The sequence below is a fragment of the Rosa chinensis genome, unplaced genomic scaffold, assembly GCF_002994745.2.
Source record: "Rosa chinensis cultivar Old Blush unplaced genomic scaffold, RchiOBHm-V2 RchiOBHmChr0c22, whole genome shotgun sequence".
Taxonomy (NCBI): domain Eukaryota; kingdom Viridiplantae; phylum Streptophyta; class Magnoliopsida; order Rosales; family Rosaceae; genus Rosa; species Rosa chinensis.
In genome coordinates this window covers 7,518-29,636 of record NW_020126835.1, presented here as the reverse complement: position 1 = coordinate 29,636, position 22,119 = coordinate 7,518, and the positions used below count along the sequence as shown (strand labels likewise).

The window sequence follows — 22,119 nt, the reverse complement described above, 5'->3', positions numbered from 1 at the left end:
AAATTTCTTTGGAAATTATACTCAATTAATTTTAAGTCTCATAATCTCATTCTGATGAAACTGAATACAGTGTAATTGCTATATATTGGCCACTTTGACAGCACTTTATTATGTAACATATAACTGAATTCATACTATATATTTCACCAGCATATTTGATCCTTTAGAATCTTCATATATGAGACCACGCAACACACCACATATGAAGTTTCAAGATCAATATCAGAAACTTTAAACATGCATATCCATTATTTAGCATTTCAAAATAATATGGATAATATAAATATGCATTGAGATGAATACAATGTAATCTACATATGAGATAGAGGTCCTGTATGAAACTAAGGTGTTATAGGAGTCTGCTTTTGCCTAAAGTAAGCTGATATCAGAATTCTGTGACTGACTCCTGACTTTGGAAATTCATAACTAATCCCAGAAAATCTGTTGTGGGTGATTCCAGTTCCAATGACTCTTTAAGATGTCTACTAAAACTCTTTAGAAGAAACTGACCTCAAATTCCCAGTAGATCAGTACAGTTTTGCAAATGTAAGTGATTGGCTTGAAATTGCAGAAATCTGAAAATGGCTAAAATCTCTTTCTTTGGCCAAAAAACTTTTCATCACCAATTTTTCAACCAAGGAAAGCATTGTGATTTCTAAGCAATGCTCTAAGGCTATTGCTCGGATTGAAAGGACATCAATTAAACATGATACAATGCTCAATAATTAATGTATGAAGACAAAGACAAATTTGTTCTTGTTGCTGACCATTAAAACAACATTATCTCTAACCATGTAAACACTTGGACATATATAACAACTAAGATAATTAAAATAGCAACAACATTTGTCAAGATCTGTCATGCAAATCATGCAGTATAACTGACTATGAATTTTAGTTAATCCTGAGTATGCTATTATACAGATCAACACATGCTAGATAATTAAGATGACTATGCCAAATATGAGATTGTAAATCAACATAACATGAATCAAGGCCAAAATACAATCTGCAGCAAATTAAATATTAAAACCAGAAAACAAAACTGATAAGTGTATGTGATACTAACACGATGTAGTTCCAGAATCCGTTGATGCTTCTCCAAGATCCACTCATCAATTATAATCCAAGTAATTAATACATCAACACTACTAATTAATTTAGCCACACACTAACAATGTAAGCAGCATACATTAATATCAATAACCAAATAAAATTAAAGTTCACTATAATGCCTCAAGGGAACTCACCAAATCAAAGACTGATATTTGTATACATATCTCATCTGCTTACAAAGCAAGACCTGGATCGACACCAACTTGGTAGAAGCTGCACTATTTGGTGATCAACAAAGTGATAGAATTTGTAATTGCCTTAATTGCTCTTTGGTCGTTTTCTTCTCTCTCAATGAATGAGGGTAAAGGATAATAAATTTGGGAGAATCCAATTTCATTTACATCAATCCAGAGCAAAATGGATTTGCAAAGGTGAGAGCGTACATATGTGGATAGATGCATCAGATATGCAATATACATGTAGATAACTGTATGCGGATTATACGAACAAAAAATTCCCAGAATTCACAATTGTAATGCAGTTGGTTTCTTCAACATGTAATTGATCTATGTATGGTTGCTCTGATACCAATGTTAGAAACAGTATGCTTAAGCAATCACAACAATAATTTAGAACCTATACTAGATCAAATCATGTATATTCAAAACTGAATTCTGTTCCAACAGTGTTTGGAAATCTCCTAGAGTTAAATTCAAGTGAGAAGAAATCTCCTTGAGAAGATTCAAGTGAGGTGAAATCTCCTCTAGACAGATCTTGGAGAGGTAATATCCCCTTGAGATGGATCCGAGTGAGAAGAAAATCATTAACGGATCCCTTTGAGACAGATCTAATCCTCTTCAATGGAAACTGATTTCCATTCAAACTCTAACACTGAATGTAAGTAATGAAATAGGGATTGAAAACAACATATCAATCCTGAAGCTGCAGAAAACAAGAACACAAGATTATGAACCCAAAAAACTTACTCGATGCACTCCCACTGTCCATGATAGCCTTCTCTTGATTTCACCCTTATGTTCTTTTAGTATATGGGACTAACAACAAGAACAACTCGTGCATCAGAAGGACCAATCTGACATATACATATAGCAATGCAGCAAATCAGTTCATCCATAAAGAAACTAATTTCATTGCTTAACTGCCTATTTAACTGCTCTGCAACTGTATTTATTTTGAATTCAAAATAATATATATAGCTTATCCATAAGTCAAGATTAATGACAGCTTATACACCTATTGTTAAACTCTGATCAAATTACATATTTATATGAATATATGTACACTCGCATATCAGTGTATGAACTCTAAGCAATGTCCAGTTCCATATGTAAGTGACTTGATACACATTTACGCAAGCGTACGTATCATTGTCAAGATAGGGAAATATTATGCCCAAAGTTTATCGTACCACGGGATTAGTGGCTAACCCACAATCCTTGGGTAATCGGAAATAAAGACACTTAGCAAACAAAGAAAAGAAAAGAAAATAAATAAAAATGTTAATCTAAGGCACCAAGTCTTAGCAATGCTCGGCTTTGATTTTCACCAAAGCCTAATCAAAACTAAGAACCTAGTGGTGGATATTCACAAATGAGTGGAAGAGTTCAATATTTGGGAGTTGATTTCAACTTAACAAAAGATAATGAATGTAAAGCAATAAAAATAAAAATGAAATGTAAACAATAAAAATGGGAATGTCGGGTGCTAGGGAGGATCCTTCACCAAATCCCATGTGTCGGAAGCTAATCTAATGTAGATGCATATTTCCTATTTTGGCGGTAGTCGTATCCAAGGCGGTTCAAGGCTCAAGGACCAAAATTCCCTTTCATGGTATCCTACTCCGGTTCAAGGGTCGTAGGAACTCACTTGACATGAACTAGAGCCGGTTCAAGGTCACTAATTCACATCAAGAGGCGTAGAGATCGAGGAATTAGACTACTAAGCGACCACCCCGCGCAATCACGCAACGGGTGTAAATCACCATGCTTATAACCCCTCGAATACGAAATTGAAGGTTTCTAGCTTAGGAATTAGAGGGGGTCAAGCCTCTAACTCCATCCTAGACATGCTCAAAATACACACCATAGAGTGACTATGATTCACACGGATTTACGGTGTTCTAGCCCTAATTACCTTGAAATTAGCGAATACTCAAGCATTATTTCGTATTATTACTTTGTTTCTTCATTGTAGGAAATTATGGTCAAGAGAGGAAAAAGACGATAGAAGTAGCGAATTCAAGCAAAAAGTCAACTGGTTGACCATCGGGTCAACCAACTGATTTTAGTGCTTGAATGCAACTTACGCGCAATAAGGGCACGGTCATCAAAGAAGTGGGAAATATTTAGACCCGAAATTATCGTACCACGGGGATTGAAAAGCTAACTTCAATCCTTGGTTATGCCGATTACTAAGTCACTAACAATTAACAAAGAACCTAGAAAATAGCACCAAACTATTTACATGCCCGGCTCGGAACAACCAAGCCTAAAATTGGTCAAGAGAACCACAAATAAATGCGGAAACCCACAACCAAGTGGTATTGACAATGAAAGTGGTTTATGAAATTTGATTTTGATTGTGAAAAATAAAATTGACAATTGAAAATTAATATTGGAACTAAAGATAAAGATAATAGAAACTTATCAAGAAATGAAAATTAGGTCACTAGGGTATCCTCCTAGCCAAATTCAATGCATAAATATGCTCCGATATGGTCATTTAATTCATAATGGCATCAAGAACCGTACCCAAGGCTTTTCAAGGCTCATGGGTCAATAGATTCCTTAAAGGGTATTCCTACTCCGGATCAAGGGTCGTAGAAACTCAATTGGGACAATCTAGAGCCTTGTTAGGGCCTCTAGTTGCACCAAAAGGCGAAGAGTCCTAGAATCAAGGTTCCCAAGCTAGCCAATACGGCAATCGAAATTGGTATTGTAACTAACCATGTTCTAAACAAGTGTCCTAGCCATAAATTAGAGAAGTGATTAGGTCCCCTAATTTTTCTAGACATGCTCATCTACATATTCAAGAGTTAATCACGCTCCTAAGCATGCATCTAAGCCAAATATTATAGAATAGAACATATGCCAAACACGAAATTGAAAACCATTAAATCAAAACATATTTATTACATTAAATCCATGCTAGGGCTCAAACCCTAGCTTCCTAAATAGACTACTCACAACCATCCACAAATCAACAACAAAATACATCAAATAAAGAGATAAAAGTGAAGAGGAGTGAGAATCACAAGAACAAGTCACAAATTGCTATGGAGCAATTATGACAAGCCTTGATTTATGATTTTCACTTTTACCCAATCTCAAATATTGATGCTCCTTGAAATCTCTGAAATTGATGAAATTGATGTGGAGTAGTGAAGATTAAAAGAAAATATAAAGTGGGTATGGTGGTGTGGTGTTTGGAGAAGAGGGGAGGATGGAGAGGTGGTGTGCGGCCGTTTGTGTTGATGAAGGAGAGGATATATATATGCAATTAAAATGTAGGGTTCTCGGTGGTGCATGGCTAGAAGGAGAGATAATGACACGTGGCAGCTCATGATAGGAACAAAGGAAAAGAAAGAAAATAAAAAGAAATGGAAGAAAAGATGGAGAGTGCACGTGGGAGGGGAAAGAGGAAAAACATATGCTGATGCTGACGTCATCATGACGTCAGCAAAGGGTTTTTTTTCTTTTCTTTTTCCTTTTTCTTTTCCTTCTTTCTTCTCCTTTCTTCTTTTCTTCATCTTTCTTTCTTTTCCCCATTTTTTCTTTCTTCTCTTCTTCCTCAATGCACTTCCACACATTATCAGAGATGGTTTGATTCCACTCCCTTGATGGTGTTGACTACGGTTGACCCGCGTTGACTTTTTCGTCCTTTTGTCGGAAACTCCAATTTGCTCCAATTTCGCACCATTTTCTCTCGTTTCCGCAATTTCGCTTATTTTCTACAAAGTAAATAAAAATAGATTAATTACATATTAATTGACATGAGGATTAGCTTAATTCTAGTGTTTTAGATATAATTACACGCATATAAATGCGTATAATCAATAATCAGTAAGCCATGTCATAGCTTACAGTTTTTCGTTTATAAAATGGTCATGGTGCTTCCCATGTTTTGGAAGTTGTTTCTTGTCATCTATGTTATGGCTGAGGTGAAGAATTGCTTGTTCAGGGGTGTTTCATCGGTCCTGATTGCCCTATAGCATTTTCAATTGTTTTGTATGCGTATGCTCAGATCCTAGTCTTTTATAACTTTGAAGAAGAGAGGATTTCTTTTTTGATGTAGTTAACGGCAAACAAGTCTCAGTTTGAGCAAAAAGCCTCAACATAGATATTAGGTGATGTGGTTCTAAATCTAACCGTTAAATGAAATGGAAGATGGAGATTTCATGAACTTCAGGAACTTCATGGTATTTGAACTTTAGAGTAGTCGATCATATATTAATGGGAAAGGATCCTCTCCTAAGCAATGAAGTTGCCTAACCTACCTAAGCTTTTATCTATATGTTGACACGTGGATATAATGAATCCAACGGTCTACAACTTCTCTCTTTATTAGTCTCTTCCTTCACTCCTCTCTCCCTCTCCTCTCTGTTCTCTTTACGAGTCTGTCTACAGTGGAGACTAAACAAGTAGAGGAGAGTAGCCTAAGGCAAGCTCCAACAGATTGGAATACGATTCGACACCATTTCTCTTTGAGAAAATCAGTCACCGTCCCCAAACTATGCTGCCAAGGCCAATTTGATACCTGAACTCTCAAAAGTATCAATGTGATATCCAAAGACCTATTTTGACATCAACGTGATATTTCCGTCCAAAATCTCTGACTGTGCCGTCAACTATGTGGCAAGGGTAAAATTGTCTTTCTTTACTAATTAATTATAAAAAAAGGAAAAAAAAAAACAAGCAAAACAGATCGAGCTCTCTCTCTCTCTCTCTCTTCCTTTCCCAATCTGATCCTCTCTCCTTTCTATCACTGGGAATGGATTTTTGGATTTATGAGAACAGCCGAAATGGAGAAATTTTTTTTGATCAAAGTGTTTGTGGCTTATGAAGAACAGTCGGAGTAGCGAGAATCGCTGCCGATGTCAATGACAAGGAGGAGACTCTGGCCGGAGAGCTCAGGTGGAGGTGGACGAAGTACTGGTCAGAGTGTGGAGGAGAGAGGAGCGGTGATGATCCGGGTATTGAATTAGAATCTGGGAAAGAAACAGCATCTCTTGAAAGCAAAACACGCAAATCCTTCTTGGTTCCAAAATCAAACTCCCAATGCTCAAATCCACCCATCACAGAAATCAAGCTCTATTCTAGAAACCTTAGCAGCATAGTCTCATGGAAGTACCACAGAAACCTCGATCTGTCAAATAATTCTCTCAAAGCTCTGTCCCAGGTTGGTTCTTGTCTCATCCAACCTTAGTCGAAGTCATTCTCTCCAAAAACAAGTTCGGTGGCAGCTTCGGGTTTGATAACGGTTCGGTTTCCTCAGTCCATAAGCTGTCTCTCCAGCAACAGGTTCACCAACTCTATTATGCTTCTGGTTTCCCACACCTCAAAATCCTCAACCTTTCTCACAACAATTTGGGTGCTCTCCCTTCTGATCTTGCCAACCTCACTAATGTCCAACACCTAGACATTTCGAGCTGCAAAATCTCCGGCAGCTCGAAGCCAATCTCTGTTCTTCGCGCATTGACCTACTTAGATGTCTCAAACAACTCCATGAACGGTTCTTTCCCTTCGGATTTTCCCCCAATTAGTCCCCTAAAATCCTTGAACCTTTCGTTCAATAATTTCAGAGGTATAGTCGGCTTAGAAGAGTACCAAAAATTTGGGAAAACAGCTTTCTACAAGACTCAACCTTACATAAGAACAACAACTACCCAAACCAAAATAAACCCATAAGTGAGTCCAACGATCAAAATCTGAGTGACCCATTACATTTTGATCTTCCCACCGTTTGTTGCCTGTGGTTTTTGTTGTTTCAATGTACAGTAACTATGTTGTTGTGTTGTCCAATTGGATTTATATAGTTAACAGTTGAACACAAGAACCCATCCCTTCTTATTGATTCTCGAAACGAGCTGCTGTAATTTCCTTATGGATTTGAAGATTGAATTTCAGTGGATTTGGTTGAGGTGAGCTGTAGAGGTGTTCATCAATAGAAAAATTGGATGAGAAAGAAGGAAGAAGAGATAGAAATTGGAGAGGATCTTGGCAGCGTTGGTGATGGTTTGGGCGAAGGAGAAGGAGAGGAGAGAGAAGAAGAAGGAGACTGTGGTTGAAGAAGAAACATAAGCCATTCTCTTTGATTTCTTGAGCGGAGGAAAAGGAGCAAGCTTGCGGCGGTTTGGCTAGAACAAAATCCAAAAAAAAAGAAGAAGAACAAGAAGAAGAAGAAAAAAATAGAAGAAAAAGAAATGAAAAGAAGAAAAAAAAAATTAACAAAAAAAAAGGTAAATTGGTCATTTCATTTTTTTGAGGGACCCACATGCTTGCCACATTATCAAGTTGATGGCACCGTCAGAGATTTTGGACGAAAGTATAATGTTGATGTCAAAATAGATCTTTAGATATCACATTGATACTTTTAAGAGTTCGGGTATCAAATTGACCTTAGCAGCATAATTTGGGGACGGTGACTGAATTTTTCTCTTTCTCTTTACCTAAAACTCTAATCCATCAAAATACTCCATATCTATTCCTGCCCCGAATAAATGATACATCCCAATTAAAGCAAAACCCTTCAAGAATCTTCCCAACAGAAAAATGTAATCCTAAGCAACAACATATTATGTTTGAAGATAAGCTCTAATAAGTAGGAGTAAACAGTAAAGGAATGGAATAAGATTCAGATCACAACAAACATTCAACTAGACAACATCACACATGAACTGCTGATCGGCAAGACCAGAAACTTCAAAATTCAAACTTGAAGAAATTCAAACAGACTTGAGATGTTACTTTGAAATTTGCAAGAACCCAACTATGAAATTGAAAATTGGGAAAACATGGAAAAGAAGCAAAAATTTTGGGTGAATAAAAACCTGATGCTTGTTCTTTTCCATTGTACAGAGAAATTGGTTTTCCAATATCATATTCCATTAGTTATTGAAATTTTTACAGGGAAGAAACACATCAGTGGAAAACCCAGCCCCAAAAATCGAACCCATCAATCCCAACCAATTCCAGGAGAAATTTATCAACCACCAAAACCCATAAGGACGAGTCAAGATTCAAGAACTTAATAGAGAGTTAAAGTCTTCCCTGGGGAGATCTGGTGTTGGAGAGAGAGAGAGACAGAGAGGAGATAGTTGAGGTTTCTGGCCTTCTGGAATTGGTTTTTGATGTCAGTCACTACGTGGCACTATTATAGCCACTAGATGTTGTTTCTACACGTGTCATTACTTGATTAAAATCTTAGCAAGCTTAGGCAATTTTATTGCTTAGGAGAGGATCCGGACCCTATATTAATCTCTTAACCTATTTTAAAAAAGAAAAATAATCTCTTAAACCTATTTTCGACTAGTATAGAGAACTGTGACAGGCAGGCATGCATCTTTCCCTTCAAATTCAAATCCAAGAAGAAACGAAAGGAGTCAAAATCAGCTCCGGATTTGAGAAACAAAAGCGACTCCTTAACTCCGGTATTAGACCGTGCCTCGAAATCTCTACCTTCACCAAGAAGCATACCAGAATTGTACAAAGAGAAGGAGCAGAATTTGAAGGTTTTCTCACTCCAAGAGCTCAGTGATTCAACCAATGGCTTTAGCAGGTTGCAAAAGCTTAGGGAAGGGGGATTTGGGAGTGTGTATAAAGGAATAATCAAGCCCAAAAATGGCAAGGGTAGTCCAATTTTGGTTGCCATGAAGAAGTTGAATCCACATAGCTAGGGGTCGTCAAAGGGCAGGCAGGCCGCCCTGCCCAAAATTAATGGGCTCGGGCCGGGCCAAAACATTTTTTTTTATTTTTCGGGCCGGGCAGGGCCGGGCTTCTTTAAAAATCAAGGCCCAGGCCGCCATGGCCCAGGGCCTTACGGGCTTTTTAGGGCCGGGCCAAGCCGGGCTTTTTTGGATGGGCAGGGCCGAGCCCATTATATTTATATGTCATATTATTTTGTTAAAAAAATACAAAAACCTATGAAAAAATGATGATATGTTAATTATTGAACAAAATAAAATTCAAAATTAAAAAAACATATGGCCTAATGCAATAATTAGTTCAATATAACAACATAAAAATATATTAATACAAAAATTGAATGGGCTTTCGGGCGGGCTTATAAGGCCGGGCCGGGCGGGCTTTAATGGGCATATAACGGGCCGGGCCGCGGGCCGGGCCTGGGCTTTGAACCCTCCGCCCTAGCCCTGCCTCGTGCCCAATGGGCAGGGTCGAGATGGGCTTTTCTGCGGGCCGGGCCGGGCTTTTGCCCACTGGGCCGGGCGGGCGCCCATGGGCTTTTAGGCCCGCGGGCCAAATGATGACCCCTACACATAGCTTACAGGTTCCAATTCTTATCTTCATTAAGGAATTTTAACTGTTTGGTTAATTTTTACATTTTTTCTGTCTGTTTTTCTTCCACTTGGTTTTTCTCCATTACTACTTGGTTGGTTGGTTGGTTTTCTTAGTCTTGGATGTTGAATGATTGTGATGGTAGCATTGAATGCTATTGTATTCTGATCTGAAAGAATTGTCATATTGGATAGGGAATTAAAGTAGTTTGTTTTTGGGTGGAATTAAAGTAGTTTGTTTTTGGGTTGAATTATTCCTAAAGAATAGTTATATATATGTTCATGTTTTGACTATACTTCTAGTAGTGGCCCTGTTCTGCATTTGTTAATAAACATATGGTTTTTAATTGATTAGTACATGTGGTTTGTTTAGTAGATTTATTGGGTCTTTGTGATTTTATATCCATGTTAATATAGCTTGTTGGATTTATTAGAAACACTATTCAATTCTTCCTGTATACTGCTTCAATATAATCCCAAAATACATGTTAGGCACTAGGCGTAGTAGAGTGGGGAGGAAAAAGGGGCATGGGGTTACCAACCCATCCTATCATTCCTAATTCCTGGCCAATTGGAGTGGGAATGATATGGAAGTAAATAATCAAATAGAGAATGTGCTCAAGTGAGTAGGGCATGAAAAAGACTAAATGTGACATAATGATTTTTCTATTGAGGTTGAAAGAAATCTGAATGTCTTCTATTGATCAAGTCACGGTAGTTCTGTGGTATACATTTAGTTAACGACCCTACATGTAGTTTTGTGTATGAAAAATTTGGACCTTGGAATTAATCTGGTGCTCGAACTCTAGGAGTGTGGAGATAATATCATCATTTGTAGTGTTAGCAAGAACCAATAGGAAAGTGAGTACTAAACTTAGGCGAATGGATTTCATATAGTGTTTCAAAACCATTACTAAAGTGAATTGTAAATAGACTTGTTTCTATTATGCAGCTATCTGTTGTATGACAAGGCTCTTACTAGTTACGAAAGAGAGGGGTTTGCTCTCAAGAACATGAATTGGAACAGATTCTCAAATTTTGTGGAAATAGCATTTTAACTTTGAGAATGGATAAATGTAATGATTTAGCCCTTGAAATGATATTGGTCTGTGTAAAAGATACATCCCATTACTCTTTTAAACTGTTGAGAAAGACTCGCACATTCAACTGAACTCTAAGTTCAAGTTATCCTTTCCTAAACACCCATTTTGGAGGCATTGTGTGCCTCTCTATTATTTTTATCTATTTAGTTGTCAAGCTTATGGTTCTTTGCTGTTTTAATATAGGGTCATAAAGAATGGCTTGCAGAGGTTCAATTTCTTGGTGTGGTAAATCACCCAAATCTGGTAAAGCTTCTAGGATATTGCTCTGTAGATGGAGAAAGAGGGATCCAACGGCTATTGGTATATGAATATATGCCTAATAGGAGCTTAGAGGATCATCTTTTCAGCAGGGCTTTGAACCCTCTTCCTTGGATCACGAGGTTACAAATAATGCTTGTTGCTGCTCAAGGATTGGCTTATCTACACGAGGGACTGGAAGTCCAGGTGAATATAGTTTTCATTTATTTGACCTATGTTTGACCATGTATTTCCTTTCAGTTTGTTTGGAATGTAGAACTACCATATCATGTGAGCATGCAACTCATATATGTTATTTTGACCCATGGAATACCAAATCAGTGTGGCCTGCTTAAGATAGTGTAGTATTAGAACCACGACTAATGATTGGAATGTACTAACTATGTATTATACATCTTTTACTTGTCTGCTGCATTTATAGTGGCATCTCTGGTTTTGGAACTTAAATTGTATCTGCTGCTAATATAATTGCCTCCAGTTACATATATTGGTGGACACTGTCACTTCAGCAACTGTCCATTATCTTGATGTATTTTGTTCTCTAAAAGCTTAAGCTGTTGGGACCCTGTGGTTGTGTCACATGGTATAAGAGTTCTTGAGTTCAAAACCATCGAATGAAATTGCACTCTTCTTTGTTGTCTTGTACAATTTGAAATTGAATATAAAACTTGAGAGTAATATAAAAGAAGCATGAATTAAATTATCACTCTCTAATTCCTGCGCGTTAATAGGTATCCCCTGTTTACTTCAACACACTAGTCCCCTGATCTTATTCTTCCATTTTTGTAGCTGGAAGTCAATTACAGGGAACAATTTAAATTCTCGCTACTTAAATATATGCTTTAATGTTAATGTTATAATACTACATCATAGATTTGGTTCGGCTCTGCTTGTGAGCTTAAAACAAAAGTCATCTTCTATGAATATCCAAATGCTGAAGAGTGTATTTAAGGATGGTAGATACTGGATTACCTCACATGGTAACTCTTTATTTGTTTGAAGACAAGAATTTTTATATACTTTGTTGAACCTTTTTTGTTGCATTGTTTGAATAGGTGATATATCAAGATTTCAAATCCTCCAACGTGCTCTTGGATGAGGACTTTAAGCCGAAGCTCTCAGACTTCAGGCTTGCTAGAGAAGGGCCAAAGGGTGACCGTACTCATGTATCGACAGCAGTAAGTAGATAATAGATGACTTATTTTACTACTAGCCCAAGTTCTTTTAGAACTCGATGTCAACTTCATTTGGAGGTTGGCAGAATCTTGTTTGAATTGCAATATTGAGAGGGCAATTGGTATCCGTTATTATTTACCTTTCTGGTTCTTTGCTTCTATTTAACATTTTCCCTGGTTCATATTGTATTTGCTTTTGTTATCAGGTGGTAGGGACTTATGGATATGCTGCGCTAGAGTATGTCGAAACAGGCCATCTTTCCATCCATAGTGACTTATGGAGTTTTGGTGTGGTGCTGTATGAGATCCTCACTGGGAGGCGTGTCTTAGAAAGGCACCGGCCAATAGCGGAGTAGACTACTTTATTGGGTTAGACAGTACCCTGCAGACAGTAAAAAGTTCAGCATGATAATAGATGCACTCCTAAGAGATCAGTATTCTATTAATGCAGCTCGGAAAATTGCCAAGTTGGCAGATAGCTGCCTGAACAAGAATGCAAGAGACCGACCAACAATGAATCAGGTAGTAGAGATCTTGAAGCAAGCTATACAAGATTCACAAAAGGGTACCAACTCTGTAAATAACAATTTTGGGGCATCTGGGTCTAAATTGGGTAAAAAAACCCCAAGTTGAGGTGATATAAGAGAGAAGCCTGTGATCAAACGAAAGCATTATTAATAGTGTCTGCTGTGACTATGTTCTATTTACATTTTTTAACAGGTTGAAAAGGTTGGATAAGTGGAAATGGGAAGTTTTGTGTAAGTTACAATTTTGCAGACCTCAAATATTTTTAGCCTACTCTGTTTTTACACCCTTTTTAACCGAAGTTAGGGGTTGTGGTCCAACATGAGGGTGGTTTGATCACTACTGAGAGAGGGGTGTGCGTACTACTTGAGGGGGTTCGAGTACAATTGGATGGTTATCATTTCTACCTTCTGTTTTCCTGAGACTGAAGCTATGAAAGTTGAAGCAAAGAATGTAGATAAAGAGGGAGTGAAAAGAATGACAGACACGATCACTCATTAGAAAGGGTAGTTGATTTTATAAGATTTCACTGATCTCTTGGAGCTACAATTTGAGCTTTCTAGTTTACTGGTCAGCGACATATGAAACCTTGAAGAAACTACTGTACAATATACATCCGTTTTCAATTGCTTGTCTTAGAAAGCAAAATTACTATATTCTGTCACATTGACATATCCATGGTTATCTTACATTAGACGTCGTGCATTCTAAACTGAAAGAAGGTAAAAAGAAAACAAAGAGCGAAATGCAGCTACAAAATGAAGAAAGAGGAGGCAAAGACATCTCAAATCGAAAAACCTCCCATATCCTGGTTATTCTGGAGTAGGAAACTAATTCCTTCCTCCACATAACAGTAGGCTGCAACTTCTAAGATCATCTTATAAAAAGAAAATAAAGACCACACTACAAACATTTATGTAAGTACAAAACAATAAATGATGATCTGCTAGTATTATTAGATAAATCATATCTTTTGTACCATACACGAATTTGAAATAGGTGCATCTCATGAAGACTTTAGTAGTGAAGTGTCAGAGACTCCCAAAATCCTCTGAAGAATCCAAGCTATGCACTATCGTAATAAAATCCTAGGTTTCTGATACCATCAGTTTTTCCTCTGCCACTAGAGATACGAGGATCTTGAGCAGTCGCATATTTCAGGGACTTAAGTGTTAGCTGTGGTCTGCAAAGTCCAAAATTCCCCATAGATGCAGAGTAATAAAATCTCTGAAGTTTGATTGGAATAGATCAGATTAATTGAAATGCTCTGGAATGGAACAATATATAATTGCAGGTAATTATTTTGAAATCAATCGAGAAAGCTAGGTTTAAATTACAGCCAGAAAGATGCAATAAAAGTGATACCAGCTCATACAACATACAATCCATTATTCACACACATTTCTCAAGAGATAAATCGAGAAAGCTAGGTTTAAATTACAGCCAGAAAGATGGAATAAAAGTGATACCAGCTCATACTACATACAATCCATTATTCACACACATTTCTCAAGAGATAAAAGCATAATAATTATTTCTTGCTGAAAGAGAAAGCAACGACATCTGAAAACCTTCAACATTAAACCTTGAATCTTTCCACTTCCGGGATCATTAGGCTCATTTCCTCGAATGCCAGAATCTCCTAACATCATGTCAAAACAAATGACAGTCAAAAAACAATATTTCTAAAAGATTGGACAAATATTTTGCGTTTCCAAACGATTGTAATACTATAAATTTGAAAGAGTTTCTACAAGTATATCTAGCCAGAAAACATAAACACTATAAAAACTAAGTATTATGTAGTTTAGTTTACCATTTATCTTTGAAGTCTCCTTTGCACTTTTGCCTTGTACACAGCGGTTTTGACATAAATCCAATCTTTTGCATTGTCCAGGAATATGAAATAAGCATATCTCCAAGAAGTCTTAAGCAGTAGACTGCCGCAGACCATCCAAAATCCAATGACGAATCCTAGCACAGCACTGATAAAAAATCCCAGGCTTATGAGACCATCATTATCATATTCTTTGTTATCATCAGCTTGAGTTGCTCCATCTGGTGGGCAATTTGGTGTCAGCGGTGGTCCACAAAGTCCAAGATTTCCCATATATGCAGAAGCATTAAAACCCTGAAGTTGGGTGCCTGACGGAATTCTTCCTGACAAGTTGTTGTGTGATAAGTCCAAGACACTAAGAAAGTTTAAGCTCGCAAGACTTGTAGGAATTTTACCAGATATCTGGTTTCTTGACAAATCAAGAGATTCCAACATCTTCATGTTACCAAAGTTTTCGGGAAGCTTTCCTGTCAAATAGTTTCTTGACAGATTCAGTGATTTCAACTCTGTCATATTTGCTATACTTTGAGGAATTTCCCCCATCAAACAGTTGCTTGACATGTCAATGCTTCTCATACCAGCAAGATTTTTCCCAAACTCTCTTTCTATTCCCTTCCACATGAGTTCTGAATTAACTAACACATTAGTGAAAGAAGGATAATGGATATGATGATTATTAGCGCTTTGGCTGATGTTATTGAAGCAATGCGGCAAGCCTCCGGAAATGTTGTTGTGAGAGAGGTCCAATACATGAATGGCAGCTAGAGTGCACAAGGACAAGGGTATGATTCCACTGAACTCATTAGACCGTAAGCGTAGAATCACCAACTTTGGTAGGCTTTGGCCAATCCATGTTGGAATCTTTCCCGACAAGTTATTGTTGCCAAGGTCAACTATCGATAATCTGGTACAGTTCTCTAAAGAAGGCAATTCACCTGAAAAGTTGTTATCACGTAAACGCAATATCACAATTCCCTGTAGATTACCTAACGAGCTTGGTATTTTTCCAGATAATTTATTCTTTCCCAAATTCAACACTTGCAATTCTTGAAATTGCATCCAACAATTAGGAAGCTCCCCAGACAATAGGTTCTTAGAAATGTCAGCAGACCTTAAATTTGGAGACTGCGTTGCACATAAGGAAGACAAAGGTCCTGAAAACCTATTATTCGAGAGATACATCTCTCCTAGCATAGGAGAAAATGATGGCACTGCGCCAGAAAATAGATTAGAAGACAAGTTAACATAACTCAAGCTTGTCAATGACAGATTCAGCAGTTTTCCATGGATTTGGTTCATAGAGAGATCTAAATCAGATAAGCCGGAAAATAGATCCCAAAACTTATTAGGTAATGATCCTGATAGTCCAGCATTAGAGAGATAAAGCAGAGTAAGATTTGTCTGCGTTAGAATCCACTTGGGAAAAGCTGGGCCCACCTTGCAAGAGGACATGCCTAACAAACCAAGTTGAAATGGTGGATTCCAATCAGAGCTCAGGTTGATAGAGAAACGATTACCAGAAAGCTCCAAAATCTGTAAACGAGAGAGGTTCAGAAAGTGGGATTCTGTTATGACACCAGTGAAAGAATTACCCCCGAGAGATAAAAATTCAAGGCTAGAGAGTTGCCCGACACTCTCGGGTACAGAGCCATTTAGTTGATTAATGGAAAGATCTAACTCTCTTAACTTTGAAAAACGTTTCAAATCTGGCCAGGACCCCCAAAGTTGGTTCAAACACAAGTGCAAGGTCTCAAGTGTGTTCTCAGCACAAGACAAGGTTTTAACAGAGTCCTCAATGTTTTCAGACAATTGGTTTGACCATAAGGTCAACGATTCTAAGCTGCATAAGTTTTGAAAGCTTTTTGGTATCCCACCTTCAAGTTGATTCCGTGACAGATCTAGTGTTACTAGAGAAAGCATGCTTGTGAAGACATCTGGGATGAGACCTTCAAGTTGATTCGAAGACAGATATAGTGTTACTAGAGAAAGCATGCTTGTGAAGACATCTGGGATGGGACTTTCGAGATTGTTGAAAGAGAGATCAATATGGACAAAGTTGCTACTGACATTGGCTATCCAATAAAATATTGAAGAATTAAGAGAGTTCCAAGAGAGGTCAAGGAGTTGAAGAGAGGTGGAAGAATTAATAAAGGAAAGTGATCTTAGATTGACATCAGGAAGGTTACACTGGGATAACTGAAGCTCTGTCAGTAAAGTGAGCTTGCTTAAAGATTGTGGCCAATTCACAGCCTCAGACAAATTCAGCCGTGCCATGTTCAGGTATCTCAAGGAAGAAAGATGAGATAACCACTCAAGGTTTCAGAACTAGCATCATGGTTCACGGAAAGATCGAGAGTGTGCAAATTAGAGAGGTTTCCAAGTTGGGGAGGAACAGGTCCACTGAAATCAGCAGCTGCAAGTTTGAGTTCCTTCAATTGACTCAAAAAGCCAATGAATTTGGGAACCATCATTCCTTCAAAATCATTGAAGGAAAGATCAAGAGTATGCAAATTAGAGAGGTTTCCAAGTTGGGGAGGAACAGGTCCACTGAAATCAGCAGCTGCAAGTTTGAGTTCTTTCAATTGACTCAAAGAGCCAATGAATTTGGGAACCATCATTCCTTCAAAATCATTGAAGGAAAGATCAAGAGTATGCAAATTAGAGAGGTTTCCAAGTTGGGGAGGAACAGGTCCACTGAAATCAGCAGCTGCAAGTTTGAGTTCTTTCAATTGACTCAAAGAGCCAATGAACTTGGGAATGATCATTCCTCCAAAATCATTATAACTGAGGTCCAAGTAATTTAGATATGGCAATTCAAGTAGTGAATGACTAATTTCACCTCTTAAAGGAACTTCAGTATAATTGAAAGATATAAAGGGCAAATCAAGTCTTGTGACATGACCTGTTTGGTTGTTGCACGCTATTCCTCTCCACTTGCAGCAATCTTTCTTGTTTTCCCAAGAAGCAAGAGCATTGGACTCATCCACAAGGCCTTGTTTGAACTGGAGAAGAGCATGTCTTTCACTCTCCAAGCACATAATGTTGTTGGAGCTTCCAACACTTGAACAACAAATAGCAGAGGCAAGGGCCAGGCACACAAGCCCAACCAAAACAGAATGCACAGATCTACCACTCATTATACTGTAAAACATGATTACGAAGATGATATGCAAACTGCAGAGTGGAAGCATATATAGTTGAAGCAAAAGAATTTTGGAAACTACATATATATAATCGTGGAAACAGCAATGGAGTTGCTTCAGTCCATTCCAAAGCAAGACTCTGGCAAAATTTGGAAAATGGTTCTTTCTTCATTGAATACTAGTCTCTATCTTACATTATGATAGAAGATGACCCAGCACAACTTATATGACTATTGCTGGGGATGCTTATCAATGACTATTCCAAAGCAATGGAGTTGCTTCATTGACTGACTTGATCGGCATAATTTGGAAATTTGTTCATTCCTTCATTGATTTTCTTTAGTCTCAGTCTCATATCATGTGGTTCGAATATGTTGTAGTTTTGTACGATAATCATTCTATGCTTCTCTCCTTTCTGAATGAATACTAGTTTTTGTGATATTAAAAAAAAAAAAAATACATGACGTAGCTAGTACTGGGCCCTCAAGTATAGCCCAATGCTCTCTTCTCTTGTAAAATTGAGAAAACTCCTTTTAGAAATGGAGAAAGCTTTCACTCTGGTTCAGACAGTTGCAGTGGCAACAGTCTTCTCTGCCGTTTCAGGCTAGTACTTCCTTTCCTCTTCCCGGAATTCCATTCTTTTCAGGTACGGCTTCATGTTTGGAAGAGAATCTGCTCACACACTCGCTACCCATATAGTTATTTGTTTACCGAAGAATTCTAATTGGGTGTGCTCTTGAATAAAATCCCAATGCTGTAACTCTAACATGTAATTCAGTTAAAGTTAACTCATTCCTGATGATGTTCTGCTATAAACCTAAGGACATGCTTCTTCTTTTTCCCTCATTGGTGAAGTTTTCATGTCACATTACAGGCTCAACATGAATCGGAATCATAGTATTTTTACAGCTGATAAAGATAGAGTTTGAACTTTTTTTTTTAAAAATTTCTTTCTTTGAATCATTTTTCGGCTCAATGATGTGGTGTTTGAACCGAGACAGTAGATGCTCTACTATCCCTCCATTTGGGTGCATGTTAATTAGTCTTTTACTGCTTTTATTATTTGGCTCTCTTCTCCGCTTACTTGAAATTAAATGTGAATTGAAATAGCTGCCTGAAATGTCATTCACATTGTGAATTCTTGTTTAAGTTTGAATTTTGATTCATGTCTCAAGTAGGGATTCCTGTTTGGATTGTGACTTATTCAGTTGTTTGGGTGCAAGTTCATGGCATCAGGTGGGCAGTGTGGAAATCCCTTCATTTGTTAAAGCTTGAGAAAACATTGTCTTAAAGCCTTACTGGAAAACTCCTTCGGTCATCTTCGGCTGTTTTCAGGTCATCTTACCTATCCTTGAGAGCAGAATGTGTCAATATTACTTGTTGTGGATCATAGATGCTTTGTGTTCAAATTTTAACAAATAATTTTGGGAACCAGGTACGGCTTTATGTTTGGAAGAGAATCTGCTCGCAAAGAGCTCGGAAGCTTAATCGAAGACCTTCGCCGCCAGAATCCCAATTCCTGACTTCATTGGGTACTTCCATTCTCTCACTCACTACCCACACTGGCTTAGATTGACAACTATTCTCAAGAGTCATCTGAACATCCCCTAAACTAGATGAAAACCTGGTTTGAATGAACATCAACTGACCATTCAGGTAATGGAGACATATACAGGGAATTGTTTAACCATCTTAGGCCTCAGCATCTGATGCCAAGTATGGTTTGCTTATAATTAATTACTCCTTTTATCCCTCACTCCCTCCCTATATTTTTTCTCACTATATTACAGATATTAACTATAGACTTGGATACTCTGTTTGTACATAAAGATGCACTTATAAATTTTTCTACACAAGAACAGTTTCCTTTTCTTCCTGGACATTCTTCTCCTTGATAAACCCGACAAAAAGGTCGGTTCCAGTGGAGTCACACTCTAACAGTCTTTTATTCCGGGCACCTTCAGCCATGCCTTTCACAAATTCAACCATGTTCCGCCAGTTGTCCCCTTCGAACAATCGTTTATTCAATCTTAGGTATGTGAAAGCACTCAACGCATTGCCGGAATCTGATCTGCTTGTGGCCAAAACTTGTCCATATGCACCAGAATCATACCTCTCCAGTGCACTCTCTCCTGCAAGTTCAATTCCAGCACTCTTGGTTGCCATCTTTACTTGCTGGACTAACCCCTCAGGTGAGCAATTTGCATTGTCAGGCTGTTCTCCATCTTTCATTTCCATGCAGGTGAAGTTTAATACAACCCCATGTTTGCTGAACATTTTTGCTGTTGGTATGTAACCATCTCTACGTCTAGTATTATAGTAGCCGGCAGTTAATTCAGCAGCATGGGATCTTGTTCTGTAGTGCCAATGAATCCCAGCTACCTTTCCAGATAGTTTAGCTCCAGTTCCTTGGAATACTCCTTTGCAGCTGCCAGGAGTCTATTTCCATTCCTTAATAGCTTCTCTGAGTACCATTCGAGGAAGAACTGTCCATACTCGGTATTCCAGGTTCCATCTCTTTTGAAAAATCCGGTGTCTTCAGGAAACTGATTGTGCTGGCCGGAATCATGGGGTCCAGTCCTTCCCCAATCTCTCTTTCCTTGTGCCTCTCCTGATGCTTCCAGGGAAGCTTTCATGGACTATAACAATAAACCTTGTTTAGAAATAACATGTATACCAATGTTCTCTACAATCTTTTAGGTGCCTTTCTGATCGATTTTTGGTAGCATGAAATAAAATTAAAATAAAACTCCTTTTGTTTACAATGGTTACCTTGTCATAGCATTCAAATTCTCCAATTCCAGGAAACTTCCATGTTCCATTGCTCTCTGGATAAGCAGGATATCTGAGTTCACCACAAGGACCCATACCGACTTGAATTTCCTGGAGAAATAGTTGAAATTGAGTCTCAAACCTTTTAAAAACAAGTTCCTTATAAACTCAACTTTATATTAAGAGGAACAAATTAATATTGATTGATTTACTACCAAGTTGTCTTAATTAGTTTGCTCTGTTCAATAGTTTCTTTCTGGGAACACTTGCAAATATATATCTGTGTTTTTTTTTTTTTTTTTTTTGGAGAATACAAATATATCTTTGTGTTTAATTGTTTAGCACATCAATTGAAGTTAACATGTATATTGCAAGTATCTTACCACAATAACGCCTCCCATGAGTAATCTCTGAATCTGTCATGGAAGGTCTTCATGTAGTCGGTGTAAACCTGGATGGGCGTTATTCCTCCAAGAACAGGCAATGAATCACACCCCAAGGATATGTACTCAGGATTCCTGGCCTCCTGCCAGATTTGTCTGTGTACACAAGGTCAGGGTTCTTGCTGATCTCTTCAAGCACCCAAGGAGGTAGTGGAATACTGAAAATTCACAAAAATGATTGTTTTGTGGGTAAATTAGCTCTTAAAACTACACATAATTTCTTTCTAGTCCTACTAATTATTTCGAGATCTATATCCCGACATTAAGTTTAAACATGTCATAACTGCATGAGTCTCCAACATTTCCTCCACATTGATGGAAAGACATGACAACTTGAATCTTCAAGCCATGCTTCTGGACAAAGTTCACATGCTCTGCATACCCTTCCCAATTGTACTTGGAAGGTCCGTCTTTCTCAACCAATCCCCACCAAGCATCCACTGTAAGAAGTAATTAACATGAACATGTATATATTGCACTCAATTTAAGAACACACCAATACAAGTAATGCCTAAAAAGTAAAGCACATAACACTAACCTGAAAAAGACATGTTTGATCTTCTCCTCTGAACAATCTGATGAAGGCAATCTCACTAATGGGGCAGAGAACTTGAATGCTTGTATGTAATTGTTAGAGCAGAGATCAAGGTCTATAAATAGGCATTGAGGATTAGGTGCCTCCCATAAAGGTTTCCTAATCCTTTTACATTTAGGCCAACCTTATTCTTGTTCCATATGCAATTAGGTATACCTCATTAGCAAAGTAACCTCTTAAATCAGTACTGATATCAATAGGAAATCTAACATGAACCGATTAACACTAGGAATGTCTATTTGCTTGCTCTATAAGTATGCAGCTTATTTATTGTAATACTTGACGAATATTGATAGTCCACATTAAGTCTTACAATCTCCCACTTGGACTATCAATGTTCAAACAATAATAAAAGCTGCTGCATCAGTTATAGCAAAAATGAAGTGTGCACAGAGACATACTTAGCATCATCAAATGCATTCCAACACTCAGTCATTTTGTAATTCATTATATTGAACCACAGGAAACCTAATGATTAACCAAGCATTAGCACCCTGCAATCACAATGTAATATTTCACAGAACACAGGAGCACAATTGCATATGAAACTCAGATTTTCTTACAAAATGCAGTGCAAGAAAATGATCCAGAACATAGGTTCTGAAAATTAAGGAATCTGTAAATTTAGCGCTTTCAATCAAGCTCAACACAAATTTCATCAGTATATTGAACATTTCTG

The 22,119-nt window shown here is 37.7% G+C and overlaps 2 protein-coding genes and 2 pseudogenes across 3 annotated transcripts; 1 reads left to right on the top strand and 3 right to left on the bottom strand.

The window, feature by feature from the left end:
• Positions 1 to 5,925: 5,925 nt before the first annotated feature.
• Positions 5,926 to 12,863, top strand: LOC112181306 (annotated as a pseudogene).
• Positions 12,864 to 14,081: 1,218 nt separating this feature from the next.
• LOC112181301 (receptor-like protein EIX2) lies at positions 14,082 to 16,767 on the bottom strand. 2 transcript variants are annotated; one of them, XM_040512309.1, is made up of 3 exons: positions 14,883 to 16,767; positions 14,467 to 14,810; positions 14,082 to 14,292 (listed from the first exon to the last, which is right to left on the bottom strand). In XM_040512309.1, exons 1-2 carry the CDS (start codon positions 16,759 to 16,761, stop codon positions 14,470 to 14,472), a joined length of 2,220 nt encoding a protein of 739 aa, XP_040368243.1. In that variant the 5' UTR covers positions 16,762 to 16,767; the 3' UTR covers positions 14,082 to 14,292; positions 14,467 to 14,469. The 2 variants fall into 2 exon arrangements, with proteins under 2 accessions (XP_040368243.1, XP_024175477.2); XM_024319709.2 differs by having other exon boundaries at positions 14,467 to 16,767.
• Positions 16,768 to 16,772: 5 nt separating this feature from the next.
• LOC112181305 (receptor-like protein EIX1) lies at positions 16,773 to 17,742 on the bottom strand. The gene has a single exon (XM_024319712.2). The coding sequence runs from the start codon at positions 17,676 to 17,678 to the stop codon at positions 16,773 to 16,775; it is 906 nt and encodes a 301-aa protein (XP_024175480.2). The 5' UTR covers positions 17,679 to 17,742.
• A 1,455-nt stretch (positions 17,743 to 19,197) lies between these two features.
• LOC112181304 lies at positions 19,198 to 21,396 on the bottom strand (annotated as a pseudogene).
• Positions 21,397 to 22,119: the final 723 nt, after the last annotated feature.

What these genes read in the sequence shown, in the direction of transcription:
- LOC112181301 (XM_024319709.2), bottom strand. Translation starts at nt 16,761, where the DNA reads ATGGCACGGCTGAATTTGTCTGAGGCTGTGAATTGGCCACAATCTTTA.
- LOC112181305 (XM_024319712.2), bottom strand. Translation starts at nt 17,678, where the DNA reads ATGCTTCCACTCTGCAGTTTGCATATCATCTTCGTAATCATGTTTTAC.